The sequence below is a fragment of the Sarcophilus harrisii genome, chromosome 4 (genome assembly GCF_902635505.1).
Source record: "Sarcophilus harrisii chromosome 4, mSarHar1.11, whole genome shotgun sequence".
Classification (NCBI taxonomy): domain Eukaryota; kingdom Metazoa; phylum Chordata; class Mammalia; order Dasyuromorphia; family Dasyuridae; genus Sarcophilus; species Sarcophilus harrisii.
In genome coordinates, this window is record NC_045429.1 from 464,374,610 (window position 1) to 464,392,813 (window position 18,204).

Here is an 18,204-nt window from a genome sequence, read left to right on the forward strand (position 1 = left end):
CATCTTGTTGAGAATTCACAGGTTTATAAGAGTCCGGGGCAGATCTAGACAGATACAAATGCAGAAAGGCCATTTTCAAAAGAAGAAGTTTCAAGGATTAGAACTCCACTCAGTAGAGAAGAGAGCCCCATGCGGAATGGGACAATGTCAGTGAAGGGAGGGTCTCTGGAGAGAATTTTGAGGCACTGCAGTACCAGGAGTTGGAATCTGCCTTGACCTGCTCTTCCTATCAATGCTTTACATGTTTGTGGGACATTTGTGTCACCAGAGTTACAGGGTTTGAGGGGACAGAATGTATTGTAGTTGCTGTTTTTACAATGCCATCTCAACAAATGTCTTTGCTAAGAGCTAATCATATCTCCTGGCTGATAGTTGATGGGTGTTCACAATGTGAAGAGTGTAAACTCCTAGGATTATCAGCCCTCTCTGTGCACCCAACCCAAGATTTCAGGGGCTAGTAGATGCAGAGCAGGCGATACAAGGACAATGGGTGATGACTTGGAACGCAAGTTCTAGTAGGTTGAAGAGTTATTTTTCTAGATTCTCAGGCTCATAACTGTGAGGGATGTAGAAGACCCTTACCCAAAATGATTACTCAGAGATCACTCAGTAGAAGGCAGAAAAGTTGTTTATTAAAAACCTCTGGAGGATGAGCCGTCCCATCGCGAGATAAGAAAGAGAAAGCTGGCAGTAGTAAAGATGCACAGCTTTTATACAAGAGATTACATCACAAGAGAGCATTGAGAAGGGGAGGGGGAGGCATCTAAATGGTTGTTGCTATTCGGAGAGATTGGAATGGAAGGTTTCTGTTTCCCCCAAATCGCCTGATTTTTAGGAAACAGAAAATCAGGCCTTCAGGCTTAATCAAGCAGACAGTGGTCAAGCTAATAGACTAAATATCGATAAATGTCAAATACCGATAAATTCCATCAGCTCAGGTTAAGTAAATATGTTTCTGGCTGGCCAAGGCTCAAGTAGATATGAGCCTGCACATATTATACAGGTCAGAGGGGAAACACAGAAATAATAAAATACAGAAAAAGAATTCATACATTCCTGTAAGTTCTTCACCTTCTCTCTCTATTCCCTACATTACCAAAGTGTCTCCTCACTCACCTCACACCCCCAGATCCCCCAGCCTCAAATGGAGGCTTCTAAACACATTCTTACCACACCTCCCTGCCTCTCAGAACCTTATTAATCTAGCTAGAAATGCTTAGTGTCTCTGTATTCAGGTGCCTTGCCTAGATGTTCTCACCATTCTCCATTCTCCCAAAGCTCTCAGCATGTGCCCACTATCTGTCCAGTCCCGGGGCTTAGCAGCTTGTTTATGCAAGCTACTTCAGCCTCTCCCTGGTAAGGCCCTTCTCAGCACCAAAGGGAGGGTTTCAACATCTGTGCTATCCCAAGGAACAAAAAAAAAAATGACTGAGAAAAGACTATTAGATTTGGTATCTTTGAGGACGGAGGGCTCTCTAATTTGATAGGTGAGAAGCCAGACTCCAAGGGGTTGTCAAGTCAAGAAGCATGTGAGTGGTTCTGGGCCTAGAGCTACAAGGCCTGGAGTCAGGAAAACCCAAATTAAAATGTGGCCTCAGACACTCACTAGCCATGAGATCCTGGGTGAGTCACTGACTCCTATTTGCCTCAGTTTCCTCATCTGTAAAATGAGCTGGAGATGGAAATGGCCAACTACCCCAGCGTCTTTGCCAAGAAAGCCCCAAATAGTATCATGAAGACTCAGACGGGAATGAAATGACTGACCACCAACATTTGCTAGGCACTGTACTAGTCAAAAAAAAATAGGCAAAAGCTGTTCCTCCCTTTGAGGAGCTCACATTGTGAAGGGAGAGACAACATGAAAATAACATGGAAATAACTAGATACCTGCAAGACCACACACACACACACACACACACTCTCTCTCATACTCTTACAATACATACATATACACATACACAGCTATATATTCTCACATACACTTATACTCTCTCACATACAATTACCTATGCACATACACACAGTCATATCCTCACATACATGTATACACACACACTCTCACTATATATTTATAATCTTAGAATACATACACATATACACATACTCTATTGCACACACTCACACTCTTACATGCATGTATACTCACACTCATATTTATATATATATTATGTATTTATATATTTACATTATATATATATATATACACACTCTCACAACACATACACACACTCACACTTTTACATATACATACACTCATGTACACTCATACTCTTGCACAGACATATACCCACCCACACTCTTACATACTCACACACACATCCACATAGTCACACTTACACAAAGATACACACACTCATACTCTCACATACATACACACACTTGCACATATCCTCAGTCTAACACACATGTGTATGTATATGTGCATGTCACTAATTCTCATAATGTTTTGTAGAAATGGCTAATCAGAACGTGAGAGGGCAGTTTTTCATTTTCTTAGACATCTTTTGGCAGCACTCATGTTTGTGATTCCCTCCATAACAGTCAGTTCCCTCACTTTTCTCCATCTCTGGAGGTCTGATCCCTTTCCTCCCTCCAAGATTATGGGAGCCCACATGGCTCCTGAATGTTTGCTTGGTCGAGGCTGGTTACCGGCCACATTTTTTGTGTCCGTTGGTAGATCTTCTCTTCCTTCCTTCAGCTCACTGGGGACGTGAGGCGAGAGTCTGGATGCAGAGGTCCCACTGCCATGGGTAGAAAGATGTTTCCGATCCATCTCGGCAGATTCTTTCCATTTTCATCACTTGCATTGTTCCTATTTCCCTTAGATTCCTCAGGGGGAGACAACTCCATGGGTTCATCACAAGGCTTTCTGGGAATCTGCTTTTTCCTCTCCTGATTCTGGGCTTTCTATGAGACAGTCCCGCATTGCTTGTTTCACTACTTCCTGAAGGAAACTACTTAAACAGATTAGCTAACATTTGGGGGTTTATGAGGAAAGACATTCAAATGTTGGGTGGGAGCTACAGATTTGTCTTCAATGAGAAGTCTGCAGAGCAGGCAGCCGTGACTCAGGGGAAAGCCACCTCAGCTTTCCTGTCTGTGAAATGGGAAGGTTGCTGACTCTATGATCTCTACTGTTTCTGAATCTTAAATGACAGAAGCAGTGGAGTGAACAGACCATGATATCCTTATGGCAATTCTCAAGAAAGGCCCAGAAAGAGAACTAGAACATAGATTCCTGGAGAGTGAGGTGGGATTTTGGATTATTCGTTTTCAGTCTTACTCAGACACAAAGTCAATAAATCAGTTGAGGTCAATGAGAGCTAAGCGGTGCATCAGCCACAAGAAACTGGGGGGTCGGCAGCATCTCCCCTCCCATCACCACTGGTATGACATAAGTAGTGAGTCTGAGTGGGCAGTGCTTGGGTCTGAGTGGGCAGCGCTTGAGTCTGAGTGGGCAGCGCTTCACTGGCTATTGTTCCTATCTGACGTGAGACACCCAAGGAGCAAAAAGGACCTGAGGACTCAGTTTGTCTGGGATGGATTCCAGGCCTTTATTGGGCTGATACCGGTGCCCAGATTCCCATTACAAGGGAGCAAGGGCCCATTGAACAAACCGTTCCTCCATCAGAGGGAGCTGTCCATCATGTAGGCAATGAAGGGAGACAGAGACTTTGCATACAGGGATCTCTTTGCCCTGAGCTCCAGGGAGGTCACCAATCATCTAAGGTCCCTTTACAGTACTTGCTTTGGTTGCCCAGAGAGGGCTTGCTTCAATGGAGTAGAAAATCAAGCAGTGGGCACCTCTTCCAGGCTAATTTAACTAGGAGTGGATGTTGTGGAGGACTCTTCCTTAGCAGCAGGAGGGGGAACAGGAGGGTCCACAGACTGAGGGGGTGCAGGAACTTGGCTGGCAGCAGGAGGTCTGGCAGGAGGTGGTGACACAGGCTACAGGCTTGCAGCACACAGGCACACAGACAACAGGTTTGCAGCAGACAGGCATGCAGCAGGTGGACTGGCAGGGGCTGGACACACAGCAGGAGGAGCTGCAGGGACTAGCCTGGCAGCAGCTGGACTGGCAGGGGCTGGACACACAGCAAGAGGGGCTGCAGGGGCTAGCCTGGCAGCAGCTGGACTGGCAGGGGCTGGACACACAGCAAGAGGGGCTGCAGTGACTAGCCTGGCAGCAGCTGGACTGGCAGGGGCTGGACACACAGCAAGAGGGGCTGCAGGGGCTAGCCTGGCAGCAGCTGGACTGGCAGGGGCTGGACACACAGCAGGAGGGGAACAGCTTCCAGCTCCACAGACTGCCTGGCAGCTGGTCACCACAGGGCACGCTGGGTGGCACAGCAGGGTCACACAGGAGGCCGGGCGGCAGCAAGGACGGACACAGCAGACGGGCTTGCAGCACACGGGCACGGAGCAGGTTGGCTGGCAGCTAGGGGAGCAGCTGGTGTGGCACATGGTGGGTGAGGTAGATGGGATTTTCAGGAAAGGAGCTGAGGAGGAGGGATGGGTTTGGAGTGCTCCTTCCCCTCTGCCCAAGGCTTTTATACCCCTCTGCAATGTGTGTGTGTGTGTCTGTGTGTCTGTGTGTGTATATACCTGTACCATAACAAATAGAAGCTGTTTTCTTTCCTGTTGCTCCTCCTACCCTTCCTCCTCCCAGCTTATTAACCTCCTGAATAGATCCTTGTCCAGTGTTTCTTAGGCCATCAGATTGTTCCCTGTAATTTGCGTCTCCTCTGAGGTCACTGTCCTCTTTGTTTAATTATGTCTTCATACTGATTCCTCCTTCTTCCTTCAAAGCCAAAGCCAGAGCTCTTGGGTGAGTCCTCAAAGCAGGAAGCCTCCCCCTTCTGGTATCAGGGGTTTTCTTCATTTCTCTAAGATCATCCAGACCCAAATATTTACTAAAAATGTGTCCAGTGGCAAGGGGAATGGAGTGTGACCTTCCAAATTTCGGGGTTTGGACCTCTCCCTGTTAAGTCATAGGGAGGTTTCAGAACTGCTGAGTGAGTGGAAAGCTCAGTGGTCCCCTGGGCATGTGCGTTCTGGGCTAGGACATGTAATGGTCACTCGTTTGTTCCTGGACCAAACATCCCAGGGAGAGAGAGCCATCCTAGGGGCAAGGTCATCCCCTTTTTCTGGGCCTAAATTGAAAAGTGCCATTTTGAGGTGTGGAGACCCCATCCACACACTGTGCTCATGAGGCTTCAGTGGTTTCTGAAAATGCAGGTAAAAAGTCCACTGGCTGAGTCCTTCCCAGCTTTCAAGCTTCTTTCCATATTATCTCCTTTATCAAGTTCTCTCTCAGCCAGACTACCCTGCCTACTGTGCCTTATAAACAACATGCTGTTTCCCACCTCCATGCCTTTGCCCAAACTGCCCCCCATGCCTAAGTGACTCTCCCTTCACACCTCTGTTTGCTTTGAGACTAAGCTCAAGCCCCTCCTGATCCCTGAAGATTCCAGCCCCCTCTGTCCTTCTGAAATGACCTCGTATTGTCTGCTCCATCTTCATCCTGTTTTCCTGGTAGGCTGCAAGTTCCCGAGACCAGACTGTCTCACTTTTGTCCTTGGATGCTGCAGTCTTGGTACAGCCCCGACAGACGGGAGTTTCCTGAGTGCTTGTGGAGAGCCCGCTCTCCAACTTTCCAGATGTCCCCGGCTTTCTGGGGCTACAGTGTCTCAATAGTGGGTGACTGATAATTGTCAGGAATTATCAAACGTGAGCCTCTGCAGGTCCCCCATTTTTATCCTTCTCCTGGTTGTGCTCTGGGGGAAGAAGGCAAGAAGCCTCATCTCTCTCTTGTCTATATCCCTCCACACCCCTGCAGACAGTTGTCAAATTTTCCCTTAGAACTATCTGGAAAGATCTTTCTCCAAATCAGGACTTCCTCCTGACTGGTCCTTTCTCCCTCCACTGGGGGATGCCAGTCTCCCTCAAAAGCATGGCCCTGAACAAAGATACTCACTGCCCTCTGCAAGGGCCACATGATAAGATCATTTTCAGGACCCTTCTTGTGGACACTGTCCCTTTCTCAAGATAGAGTCCTCCCCTCACAGGGAAAATGGGAGGCGGGACAAGAATGGCGGGGCAAGTCTGTGTGTGTGAACGTGCAGGTGTGTTCATGAGGCAGTGTGCAAGGAACCTTTCCAGAATCAATGTTAAGGCCTCTTTGCCCATTCTGACTTCTCTGTTTCTGCATACAAAGGGTTCCCCTAAACTGTCAGTCAGCTCACGGTCAGCCCCGGTATTGGTTGGGGCTGCCTTGTCCTGGGGCTGCTGGCTGTGTTTGTGTGGAACATTCTGGAGGCTGCTTGAATGCTGGGTGTGCAGAGGCTGCCGGCCAGGGACACTCGAGGGGAACTCCCACGTGCCAGGACTGCTCGGGTGTGAGTCGGGCCCTCCAATGTGAACATGCTGCCTGTGTGGCTGGAGGAGTAGGCAGGCATCCGAGTCAAGGAATATTTTCTGGCTAAATTCATGCCAGTTACTAAGGCTCTAGAGGAGATGCTGGGACAGGGTGCACTGGGTGTCCTGCACTTGAATTAGACACACTGAAGTTTGGTTTGTGAGGCTGCTGGGTGTGAAAGTGGCTCGAAATGGGATGGAGAGGGATGGCTCAGGACATGGCCCTGCATGACCGTGGGGAGCTGTGTGCCTGGTGGGGCCGTTCAGTTACTATCTTGGGCAGCCTGCTGGTCTCCCCATCTTGTGTGGTAATTGTGCTTTCCCGCTACACCCGTACAATAGGCCTAAGGTGAGGAAACAAGACTAGTGACAGGCCAGGAAAGTGAATTGATGGCGTTTATTACCAGGTGGGAATGGTCAGGGCCATCCCTGCAAATATTGACCATAGAGAGAACCTGCCAGGGGCTGCAAGCAGTGGGCCTGGTTACAGGCATGAGCTGAGAGAGAGCCTGACAGAAGCTGCACCAGGGGGCTGGGTTCACACCAAAGCAGGTACTGAGGCTGGGGGCAGCCATGGGCTCAAATAGCTGAGGTGAGCATGGGACCTTGTCATCTTCACAAGAAAGGGCTGGGATAGCTGGTCAGTTGAGAGACTGATGATTGAAGATGGATCCAGGAGGCCCATTGAAGTCAAGCCCGAGAGACAGGGCGTCAGCCAGGGGGACAGAGAGCAGCAGCCTGTGGTCAGCAGCAAGATTTCTGGCCGCAGCCGGGAGCGCAGCAGGCGGGCTTGCAGCAGGTGGGCCGGCAGACGAGGGACACGCAGGAGGCGGGGCGGCAGCAGGTGGGGGCTGGACAGCAGGAGGGTGCGCAGCAGCAAGAGCAGGAGGACGTGGGGGCGCAGCAAGAGGGTTTGCAGGAGACAGGCACACAGCAGGAGGCCGGGCTGCACACGGGCTGGCAGACGAGGGACACGCAGAAGGCTGGGCGGCAGCAGCTGGGCTGGCAGCAGCAGGAAGCTGGACAGCAGGAGGGTGGACTGCAGAGGCAGCAAGAGGAGGAAGAAGAGGAGGAAGAAGATGAGGAAGAAGAGGAAGATGAGGAGGATGAGCAGGAAGTACAGCAAATGGATTTGCAGGAGACAGGCACACAGCAGGAGGCCGGGTGGCAGCAGCTGGGCTGGCAGGAGCATGAGGTGGGGCAACAGGCTGTGGTCACACAGCACCTGGGCTTGCAGCACATGGGCAGGGCGATGCAGCAGCTGGGCTTGCAGCACATGGGGACACAGCAGCAAGACTGCACCGTGCAGGGAGAGGCAGTGCAGCAAGGGGCTGGGCAGCAAGACTGCTGGCAGCAGGAGGGCGAGCAGCAGGAGGTGCAGACAGCCCGGCAGGGGCTGGGTTCACACGACGCCTGGCAGGTGGCAGGCACGCAGCAGACCGGCCGGCACACGAGGGTCAGGCAGGAGGCCGGCGTGCAGCACGGGGCTGGGCAGCAAGGGGGGGCGCAGCAGCTGGGGCCGCAGCAGCTGGGTTCACAACAGCTCTCTGGGCAGTCGTCCAGCTGCCAAGAAGAGCCGGTGCAAGAACTGGGCAAGCAGACTCTGTTGCTGCTGCGGCTCACGTCACTGGAACAGACCGAGACGGCCGAGGCCGTGGGAACACAAGGCCCAGAAAAACAGGTGTCTGCCATGGTGGGAGCAGCTGGATGGGGTGCCTTGGGCAGCAAAGACTGGGAAAAGTGTGTCAGCAAGGGGCCAAGTGCCTGATGCAGGGAGGTGCTGGAGCCTCACCGGGTTGGGGCTGGTGTCTGTGCCTGTGGGTGTGGGTGTGGGGATGTGAGTGTGAGTGTGAGTGAAACTGTGGGGCTGTGTGTGAAGGTGCCCTAGCCTGGAGGGCTTTTATATCCCTCCTGCCAGGAGGATGATCCAAGGGAAGCCAGGACCTTCTTCCCTGTTGTTGTTTGTGGCCGCTTCCCTCAGAAGCCGGTCATTAACGGATGGTGACATAGCCCTGGTGACAGCCATCGGTCCACAAACACCTCTAGCTGTATGAGTCTGACCGTGCTGCTGCTGGCTTCTGTGTGTGTATGAGTCTTGTCAGTGTGTGTGTGTGTGTGTGTGTGTGTGTGTGTGTGCATGCGTGTGTGTATGTATTTGGGGATGGGCATGCTAGGGTTCTGAGATGATGGATATGTATCCTGCCTTGGGTTCTGTTGGGTCACTGATGCCAAACGTGAGGCTGAAAGGAAGTCAGTGGGCTTGGCTTTGATGCAAGGGAAAAGGGGCCAGCAGGCAGAAGGAATGAAGAGCTGGAGCCCATTTTCTGCAAGGAGGACCCAAGGGCCCTTCCCTCTGTGGCCATGTGAGCCACTGGTGACATGGACCAAAAGTTCCTTCAGGAAAGTGCAGACTGTCACAGAGACTGCGCTAGATGGACCAGAGAGCCTGCTCCATTGAGTGTCCGTGGCCCTGCCACTTTCACTGGTCCATAAGCACTAGATACTCGCTCACTGCTGAGTTGCCTGACTTTGGGCGAGGAGGCCCCTGTGCCCTGAGAGCTCCAGCCTCCTCAGTAGTTGCCAGGGTCCACGATGCCCTCTGTGCTCACATTATCTGCCAGGATTGCTGGGAGGCAAGGGCTTGGCAATTCCTCGACTCATTCTATTAACAAGCGAGGCGTCACAGTGTACCTGCTGGCTCCATCGCGCCAAGGCCGACTCCTTGCCTGGGACCTCTGGCACAGGATGTGCGTGCTTGTAACATGGGTCAAGATGGTCCTTGTGCTCTGGAGCCCATTCCAGAGGGGTAACTGCCAGTGGCCGGGCCCCAAGGGCTCCGGGTCTCTGAGTTCGCTGGTGAGGATGCCCGCAAGTCCATAGGCCTGCTCCTTGTGAGCTCAATGCTAGAAAGCTGGAGCAACAAAGAGGACATTCTAGAGAAGTGTGGGGCATCCTTCCTAAGCAGTGAATGTGAAGGTTCCCCCACCCTGAATCCTGGCGGCCACCGCCATGCCAACAGTCCCGATTTTCAGGCCCTCTTCCAAGATGTCCTCATGGGATCCGTCGGGCATGGGGGATGTGATGGAGAGGGAGCTCATGCCAGGCAGACTTGGATCAGCAGGTGCCACTTCAAGGTCGAGCCCAAAGAGCAGAAGCGGCCATTCCAAGCAAGGGAAGGTGCCTGAGGGGACAGGCTCTCACAGAGTGTTCTCGCCTCTCTGCTGGGTGGCTCCAGGAAGCAGAGGGCAACAGGCTGAAGGCCATGCTCCTAACCTAGTTGATGCCCACAGGCTTTCTGAGGACTGTTGTGACTTGCCATATGTGCCCTCGGCCAGAGAGAGGGTGCGATAGCCTGCTGGCAGGAGCATTTTCTGGTTCTGAGCTTTCCCAGTGCTCTCCTGTGGCTGTGTGGCCCATGGTCAGTCTCAGGACAGCTTCTTTACTACATAGTTCTTCCTGTCCCTGCCATGGGGAGCATCATCTCGGGCCTCACCCCTGCAGGGTCTTTTTACCCTGGTCAAAGTGGCTTCCTCAGGGCTGGGATCCGTGAGTTCCTGTGGCAGTGACAATAGTATCTGGGAAGTCATGGCCAGGCTAATATTTTTGTTGTGTTAGTCACAACTGTCAACAGGACTGCTGCCATGGGGCTTTTTCCTCCTTTCCCTTGGACCTCAGGAGAGTCCCGCTCCCAGAAGCCCCTTTGTGGCCCTATAAGCCCCGGGTGTTATGGGTCAAAAATTCCTTCAGGAAAGTTCAGGCTGCTGCAGCTGAGCTGCATGGGCTGGAGAACCAGCTGCAAAGAGTGTCTGTGGCCCTGCCGTGCACACAGGCCCAGAAACATTTGGTTGCCCAGCTTTGGGTGAGGCCCCTGTGAGCTGAGAGGTCCAGCCTCCTCAGCAGTTCCGGGGCCCCGGTGCCCTCTGTGTTCCTACTATCTGCCTGGAGTATGGGGAGGTTAGGGCTGAGTAATCCCTCAACCCATCCTGGCAACAAGCAAGGCGTTGCAATGTACCTACTGGCCCCATCACAACAAGGCTGACTCCTTCCCAGGGACTTCTCGCACAGGATGTGTGTTTTTGCACATGGATCAAAGTGTTCTGTAGGAATACATGGGAGCCACCTGACTGTCGCTGCTGGAGATCCCACCCAGAATGGACCTCCTCTTGTGAGCAGATGATACAAGGAGACTGAGAGGTAGTTGCTGTTCTCAGACCTCTCTGATTGACAGACTGTTGCATTGTCTGACCTCTGTCCTCTTCCCTTTGCCTCCAATTTATATCATTCCCAGTCTGCAACACCTGTATCAGCAAAGACTGCTCTGCAACTCCTTCAGATGTTATGATTCACAGCTGTGAAGGCTCTCGGGGAACTGACCTGTCCCTTAATAGTGTTCCTTGTGTTCTGGGGCTCATTCCAAAGCAGGAGATGCCAGTGGCCAGACCTCAAAGGCTCCGGGCCTTTGAGGCCATGCAAAGGCCCACTTGTGATGTGTAAGTGCCCACATGAGTGTCCCCTCAAGTCCATAGGCCTGCTCCTTGAGAGCTTAATGCCAGAAAGTTGGAGCGATAGGGAGGTCATTCTAGAGAAATGTGTGCCAAGGAGTGCGTGATATCCTCCCTAAGCAGTGCATGTGAAGGTTCCCCCCTCCCATGACCTGGAGGCAGCTGGCCTCTTGGCTGATGTGCTTGGATGTGGTGATGGTGGACCCAGGGGAAAGATTTTATAGGATTGTGGTCTGGAAGGCAGGGGGCAGAGTGTGGTGCGCTGTGTCAGGGCCCGGCTCTGTAGGAACACAGTGAGGTGTGTGGCATGCCAGTCAGGCTGCGCACTTTTTCTTGGGGCCTCGTGGGCTCCTCAAGCTGCCTTGTGCCAGCATGAGGCTCCAGCTTTCCCAGCTGGGCCCAAGATGAGGAAACAGGATGAGTGAGAGGCCAGAAAAGTGAGTTGATGCTGTTTATTAGTAGGGCTGGCTGTGGCCATAACCATCCCCATGCACTTTGACATTAGAGAGAGCCTGCCCGGGGGCTGCAAGCAGTGGGCCCGGGTGCACGCCAAGCAGGGGCCGAGGCTGGGGGCAGCCATGGTTTGGAAGAGACCCACAGGGGTTCAGATGGCGAGGCTGTTTGCTGCACTTCAGCACCTCTGAGGTCTCTGCAAGGCAGGGTGGCGGGCGGTGGCCAGTCAGTTACTGAGGCTGATGCCCGGGGAGGGATCCAGGAGACCAGGAGAAGTGGCTCCCAGGGTGGGAGAGAGACAGAGGGCATCAGACAGGGGGACAGAGTGCAGCAGCCTGTGGTCAAAGAGCAAGACTTGGGTCAAGAGGCTGGGAGGAGGCTGGGTTCAGCAGGTGGGCCGGCAGGCGGGAACCAGGGAGGGGGGGCAGCAGGTGGGGGGCTGGACAGGAGGGGTGGCAGGGAGGAGGACGTGGGGGGGGAGGGGCAAACAACAACAGGGAGGCTGGCTGCACACGGGCCGGCAGACGGAGGGACACGGCAGGAGGGCCGGGCGGCAGCAGCTGGGCTGGAGCAGCAGGAGGTGGAGGCCAACAGGCTGTGGTCCCACAGCAGCTGGGCTTGCAGCACACGGGCAGGGCGATGCAGCAGCTGGGCTTGCAGCACATGGGGACGCAGCAGCAGGACTGCACCGTGCAGGGAGAGGCAGTGCAGGGGGGTCTGGGCAGCAGGACTGCTGGCCACAGGGAAGACCCGCAGCCAGTGGGCTGGCAGCAAACCGGCAGCAGGAAAGGGCAGCGCAGGAGGTGCAGAAGCCTGGCAGGGGCTGGGCCACACGCCGGCCCGGGGGGTACGCAGCAGACCGGCTGGCAACACGAGCGTCAGGCAGGGGCCGGCGTGCAGCACGGGGCTGGGCAGCAAAGGCAGGCCGGGGCCCAGAGCTGGGTTCACCAGCCTTCTGGGCGGTCGTCCAGCCCCAGGAAGAGCCGGGGCAAGAATTGGGCAAGGACCTGTTGCTGCCGGGCTCACGCCACCAAGAGCAGACCAAATGGCCGAGGCCGTGGGAAAACAAGGCCTGAAAAACAGGTGTCTGCCATGGTGGGGAAAGCAGCTGGATGGGGTGCCTTGGGCAAAAGACTGGGAAAATGGGTTGGGCGAGGGGCCGAGTGCCTGATGCAGGGAGGGTGTTGAGCCTCACCAGGCTGGGGCTGGTGTCTGTACCTGTGGGGTGTGGGTGTGGGGATGTGGGGGTTTGGAGTGGAGTGTGAGTGAAGTTGTGGGGCTGTGTGTGGAAAAGGTTCCCAGCCCTTGGTGGGGTTTTTATCCCTCCCCGCCAGGAAAGGAGATCCAAAGTTAGACGGGACCCTTTTCCCTTGTTGTTGTTTATGGTTCGCTTCACTCCAGAAGCCGATCATTAGGGGATGGTTACAAGCCCTTGGTGAAGCCATCGGTCCACAAACACCTCTTAGCTTTGAGGTGGAATGGCGGCGGCCGGGTGTAAGTCTGTGTTCGTGTGTATTTGGGATGGGCCAAGGTTCTGAGATGATGGGTAACCATTTGGTTCTGTTTACTGATGCCCGTGGGCTGGAAAGGAAGTCAGTGGGTTGGGCTTTGGCAGGGGAAAAGGGGCCAAAGGCAAAGCAGAACTGGGCCCTGCCTGCAAGGAACGTTATGGGGTGCCGCGGCCTGGGGCAGAGGGGCTACGGGTGTGATTGGGTGCCTTGTCTGAACGGGGCCAACCCTGTGGGCAGGGAGGTCCCGGGGGCTTTTGACCCAGGGAGGTGGGAGGCACAGTGCAATGCATAGCAGGACCTGGGAGGGAGCCCCAGTGGTGGGCATTCCCGGACCGCCCTGCAGAAATCTGTCCGGGAAGCTGGCCGGCCTTTGGGGGAGGGCCCCAGAGGGTTTGGGACCCTGTTCCTGCTGTGGGCAGCCAGCGATGTAACACCCGGCTTCAAAAGGAAGGGAGGAAATGGGGAGGGGGGGAGAGGAGCAGGGGCATGGAGAAGATGCCTCCCATGTCCAAGCAAAAAGGCCAATGGGCCCCCCTGTGGGGCTTTCCTGGAACCAGGTTCCTGGGGAAGGGCCAATGGAAATTGAAGAAAGGACGTCCCACCAGGCTTGGTGAGACAGGCTCGCCTTCACGACTCCCCTGCCGGCCCAAACCCGCCATGGCAACAGGTCCCGATTCCCAGGCCTCTCTGGCCGGAGGTTCCCATGACTTTGGGGACAAAGGCCGGGTCCTGGGACGGGATGGAAAGGGGAGCTTTGCCGGCAAGACTTGGACCCCAGGGCTCTTGGGGTTGGACCTGAAGTGGGCAGAAGGGCCATTCCAAGCAAGGGAAGGTGGCCTGAGGGGAGGGCCTCATGGCACACCCTCCTCCTTGGGCCGGCCCCAGGAAGCAAAGGGTCCGTTGAAGCCCGCTCAAGCCAATCGGTGCCGCCTTGGAGGTGGACCCAAGCTAAGCTGTCTGGAGGACTGTGGTACCTTTGTGATTGTGTGCCTTCTGGCGAGAGAGAGGGGCGGAGACAGCAGCCTGTGAGGTTTTTTTTTGACCTTTCCCTTGGCCTGTTGTGCCACAGTGGTTCTGTGCCACAGGACCTGGGGGGGGAAGGGGGGCCGGTCAGAGTCTTGGGGAGCCCTCACCACAGTGTTCTTTCCTGTCCCGCATGGGAAATGTCACCAGACCTCACCCTGCAGGGCTTTCTACCAGGCTAAAAGTGGTTTTCTGAGGGCCAGAATCCCTGAGGACCTGTGGCGGAGACAACAGGGCCCAAATTCCTTTGGACCAGGGTGACTTTGTGTTAGTCAAGACTGTCAGTAAGACTCTGCTGGCATGGGGCTTTTTCCCTTTTCCCCTGTACCCGTTGAGTCCTTGGCCCAGAGACCTTTGCCCTTGTGGTCTCTGTGAGCCCAGGTGTCACGGCCCAAAAGTTCATTCAAGAAAGCACAGGTTAGCCACCTGATCTAAAAACTTTTATAAAGCAGCAGTCCCCAAAACCATTTGGTACCGGCTAAGAAATAGATTAGTTGGATCAGTCGAACAGGTTAGGTTCACAAGCAGAATAGTCAACTATAGCAATCCAGGTATGACAAAACCCAAAGATCCTAACTTTTTGGGAAAGAATTCATTATTTCACAAAAACTGCTGGGTAATTGGAAATTAGTATGGAGAAATTAGGCACGGACCCAACCCTAACAACCGATACCAAGATAAGATCAAATGGGTCCAAGGATTTAATTAAAGAATGAGATTATAAAAAATTAGAGGAAACATAGGATTTTAAATCTGTCGACCCGTGGAGGAAGGAAGGAAGAAATTTTGGACCAAAGAGGAACTAGAGATCATTATTGATCACAAAAAAAATTTTTGATTACATCAAAAAAAGCTTTTGTACAAACAAAACCAAAGCAAACAAAGGGAAGGGAAGCAAATAACCGGGGAAAAAGATTTCACAAAGTTAAAGGTTCTGAAAGGCCCTTTTAAAAATGTATAGAGAATTGACTTTAATTTATAAGAATTCAAAGCCATTTCTCCAATTGGATAAATGGTCAAAGGATATGAACAGACAATTTTAGAGATGAAAAGGAAACTATTACTACCAAAGGAAAGGTGTGTTCCAAATCACTATTGATCAGAGAAAATGCAAAAAAGACAACCCGGAGTTATGATACACCTGTCAGATTGGTCAGATGAAGGAAAAAATAATATGGAATGTTGAGGGAGGGGAAAACCGGGCCACTGATGCATTGTTTGGAGTTGTGAATGAACCAACCATTCTTGGAGAGAAACTGGAATTATGCCCAAAAGTTATCAAACTGTGTACCCCTTTGATTCGGCAGTGTCACACTGAGCTTATAAAGGAGATACTAAAGAAGGAAAAGGGACCTGTATGTGCCAAAATGTCTATGGCAGCTCTGTTTGTGGTGGCCAGAAACTGGAAAAATTTTGATTTTTTTTTTCCACCAATTTGGGAGAATGGTTTGAAAATTGTTAAATATGAACCTTAAGGAATATTATTGTTCTATAAGAAATGACCAGCAGGGATGGAAATACAGAGGAAAGAGAATAAAGCATCCGATGCTGAGTGAAATGAGCAGAACCAGGGAGATCCCAATATACCTTCCAACAATGAGGAAAAGGGAGGATTGGTATTTATGGGGGATTTTTTCGACAAAAGAGAAGACCCAATTCAGTTTCAATTGCTCAATGAGGCAGAAAGCACACAACCCAAAAAAAAGAATAATAGGAAATGGTGGTGTAAACTGTTTGCATTTTTGTTTTTCTTCCCAGGTTATTTTTAGTTCTGAATACAACCCCGGCAACAAGAAAATGTTTTGGTTCTGCACACAAATTGTATCTAGAATATACTGGGGAATGTTGGTCTAAAATAAAGGTTGTTATCTAGGGGGTGGAGGGAGAGAGGGGAAAAAATGGGAGCAGAAGTGAGTGCAAGGGATAATGTAAAATGTTATCCTGGCATAGATTCTGTCAATAAAAAGTTATTATAATAAAAAAAAATTTTTTTAAAAAGAAAGCACAGGCTGCTGCAGAGGCTGCTCTGGATGGGCTGGTGAGCCTGCTGCAAGAGGTCCATTCCCTATCACAACACTCCAAATAAGATTTGGTGCCCTCCCACTGAGTTGGCGCGTTAGCAAGCCCCTGTTCCCCGAGAGCCCAACCCTCCTCAGCTGTCCCAGGGGCCGAATGCCCCATGTGGGCAAGTCTGGGCCTGAACTACTGGGAGGCCGGGCCTTGGAGTCCCTCAAACCCGTCCTGGGGCACAGCGAGGCGCCAGTGTACCCAGCCCGCACGTGTCAAGGGCTGGCCCGTGCCAGGGATTTCTGGGCCGGATTGTGTTCTTGCCAGGACGGTGCCCTCATGCCTGGAACTCATTCCAAAGGCAGGAACTGCTTAGTGAGACCCCGGTTCAGGGTCTTTGAAGCCGGGCAAAGGCCAGCTTTGGGATGTGGCCCCAGCTGAGGGTCCCCTCATACCCAAAAGGCCTTGTTTCTGGGAGCTTTGACACCAGAAAAGCTGGGTGCCAGAGAGTCATTCTAGAGGAACCCAAGTGCCAAGGACATCCTTTCTTTTCTTTTTTTTTTTAAGAATTATTTTTTTTCCCTTTTTTTTAAAATTATAACCTTTTTGTTGAAGAACCCAAGCCAGGGTAATATTTTACAACATTTCCCTGGCACTCACCCTTTTCTGATTTTTCCTCCCTCCCTCCAACCCTCCCCCAGATGGCCAAATCCTATTTTGTTAAATATAAGGACATCCTTTCTTGCAGGCATGCGGGCCCCCCTCCTGGAGGCAGCTGGGACCCCCGTGTGCTTGAAGGTGGGTGGATGGTGGACAAGGGGGAAAGATTTTAAAGGGCTAGATTGTGGGTCTGGAAGGCAGGGGCAGAGGTGGGTGCGATGTGTCAGGGGTCTCCCTGGAGGACCTCAGGAGTCGGTAAAGGGGCATGTCTGTCACCTGGACACTGATTCCCTGGAGCCTTGGGCCTTGCAGGTTGCCTTGGGCAGCGTGAGCCCTGGGCTTTCCCAGTTGGGCCCAAGATGAGGAAACAGGATGAGGAGAGTCCAGAAAAGGGAGTTGGATGCTGCCAACCAGGCAGGCCCCGGCCAAAGCCATCCCCATGCACGTTGACATTAGAGAGAGCCTGCCCAGGGGCTGCAAGCAGTGGGCCCGGGTGCATGCCAAGCACGGGCCGAGGCTGGGGCAGCCATGGTTTGGAAGAGGCCGAAGGGGGGTTCGAGGCAGATTGTTTGTTGCATTCCACACCCTGAGGTTCTCATAGCAGGGGGCGGGGGCGGGCCGTCATTTGAGGCTAATGCCTGGGGAGGGATTCCAGGAGACCAGCAGAAGTGGGCCCGGGTGGCGGGAGACAGAGGGCAAGCCAGGGGAAGAGGGGGAAAGCCCCGGGTCAGGGAAAGATTTCTTGGCCGCAGGGGGAGCCAGAGGGCGGCCCGGCAGGTGGGCCGGCAGACGGGGACACACAGGAGGCGGGGGCAGGCAGGGGGCTGGACAGCAGGAGGGGGCAGCAAAGAGGAGGACGGGGCAAGAGGGGTTTTGGGGGACAGGCACAAAGCAGGGAGGCCGGGCTGCACCCCTTTTGCAGGAGAAGGGACAAAGGAGGCTGGGAAGGCAGTGGGCTGGGGAGGAAAGGAGGGAAGGGGGAATTGGGAAGAAAAGGAAGGGACTGGAAGGGCGGGCGCAGGACCGTTGGCCCAGGAAAGACCCACAGCCAGTGGGCTGGCAGGAAGACTGCTGGCAGCAGGACGGCGAGCAGCAGGAGGTGCAGACAGCCTGACAGGGGCCGGGTTCACACGCCGCCTGGCAGGTAGGGGGCACGCAGCAGACCGGCCGGCACACAAGGGTCAGGCAGGAGGCCGGTGTGCAGCACAGGGCTGGGCAGGAAGGGGGGGCGCAGCAGCTGGGGCCGCAGCAGCTAGGTTCACAACAGCTCTCTGGGCAGTCGTCCAAATGCCAGGAAGAGCCGGTGCAAGAACTGGGCAAGCAGATTCTGTTGCTGCCGCAGCTCACGTCACTGGAGCAGACCGAGACGGCCGAGGCCGTGGGAACACAAGGCCCGGAAAAACAGGTGTCTGCCATGGTGGGAGCAGCTGGATGGGGTGCCTTGGCCAGCAAAGAAAGACTGGGAAATGGGTGTAAGTGAGGGGCCGAGTGTCTTGATGCAGGTCGGTGCTAGAGCCTCAGTGGGTTGGGGCTGGTGTCTGTACCTGTGGGTGTGAGTAAGTGTGAGTGAAGCTGTAGGGCTGCGTGTGAAGGTGCCCTAGCCTGGTGGGCTTTTATATCCCTTCTGTCAG

General features: G+C 53.4%; 2 protein-coding genes across 2 annotated transcripts; both read right to left on the bottom strand.

Annotated features, from left to right (window-relative positions):
• Window positions 1-3,048: 3,048 nt before the first annotated feature.
• Window positions 3,049-6,458, bottom strand: LOC116423681 (keratin-associated protein 4-4-like). Its single transcript, XM_031968785.1, has 2 exons — window positions 6,246-6,458; window positions 3,049-4,438 (listed from the first exon to the last, which is right to left on the bottom strand). The coding sequence occupies exons 1-2, from the start codon at window positions 6,456-6,458 to the stop codon at window positions 3,854-3,856; spliced, it is 798 nt and encodes a 265-aa protein (XP_031824645.1). The 3' UTR covers window positions 3,049-3,853.
• Window positions 6,459-6,807: 349 nt separating this feature from the next.
• Window positions 6,808-18,182, bottom strand: LOC116423682 (keratin-associated protein 10-4-like). Its single transcript, XM_031968786.1, is given in 8 exon segments — window positions 6,808-8,148; window positions 8,210-8,232; window positions 9,404-9,598; window positions 11,231-11,312; window positions 11,785-11,935; window positions 11,937-12,235; window positions 12,568-12,590; window positions 17,620-18,182. Coding segments are annotated over 8 exon segments (2,130 nt in total). The 5' UTR covers window positions 17,990-18,182; the 3' UTR covers window positions 6,808-7,161.
• Window positions 18,183-18,204: the final 22 nt, after the last annotated feature.

Coding starts and splice junctions, on each gene's coding strand:
- LOC116423681 (XM_031968785.1), bottom strand. CDS start 6,458: ATGCCTGCCTACTCCTCCAGCCACACAGGCAGCATGTTCACATTGGAG. Junction 4,439..6,245: donor AACCAATACCGGGGCTGACC/GTGAGCTGACTG, acceptor CTGCTCCCCTAG/CTGCCAGCCAACCTGCTCCG.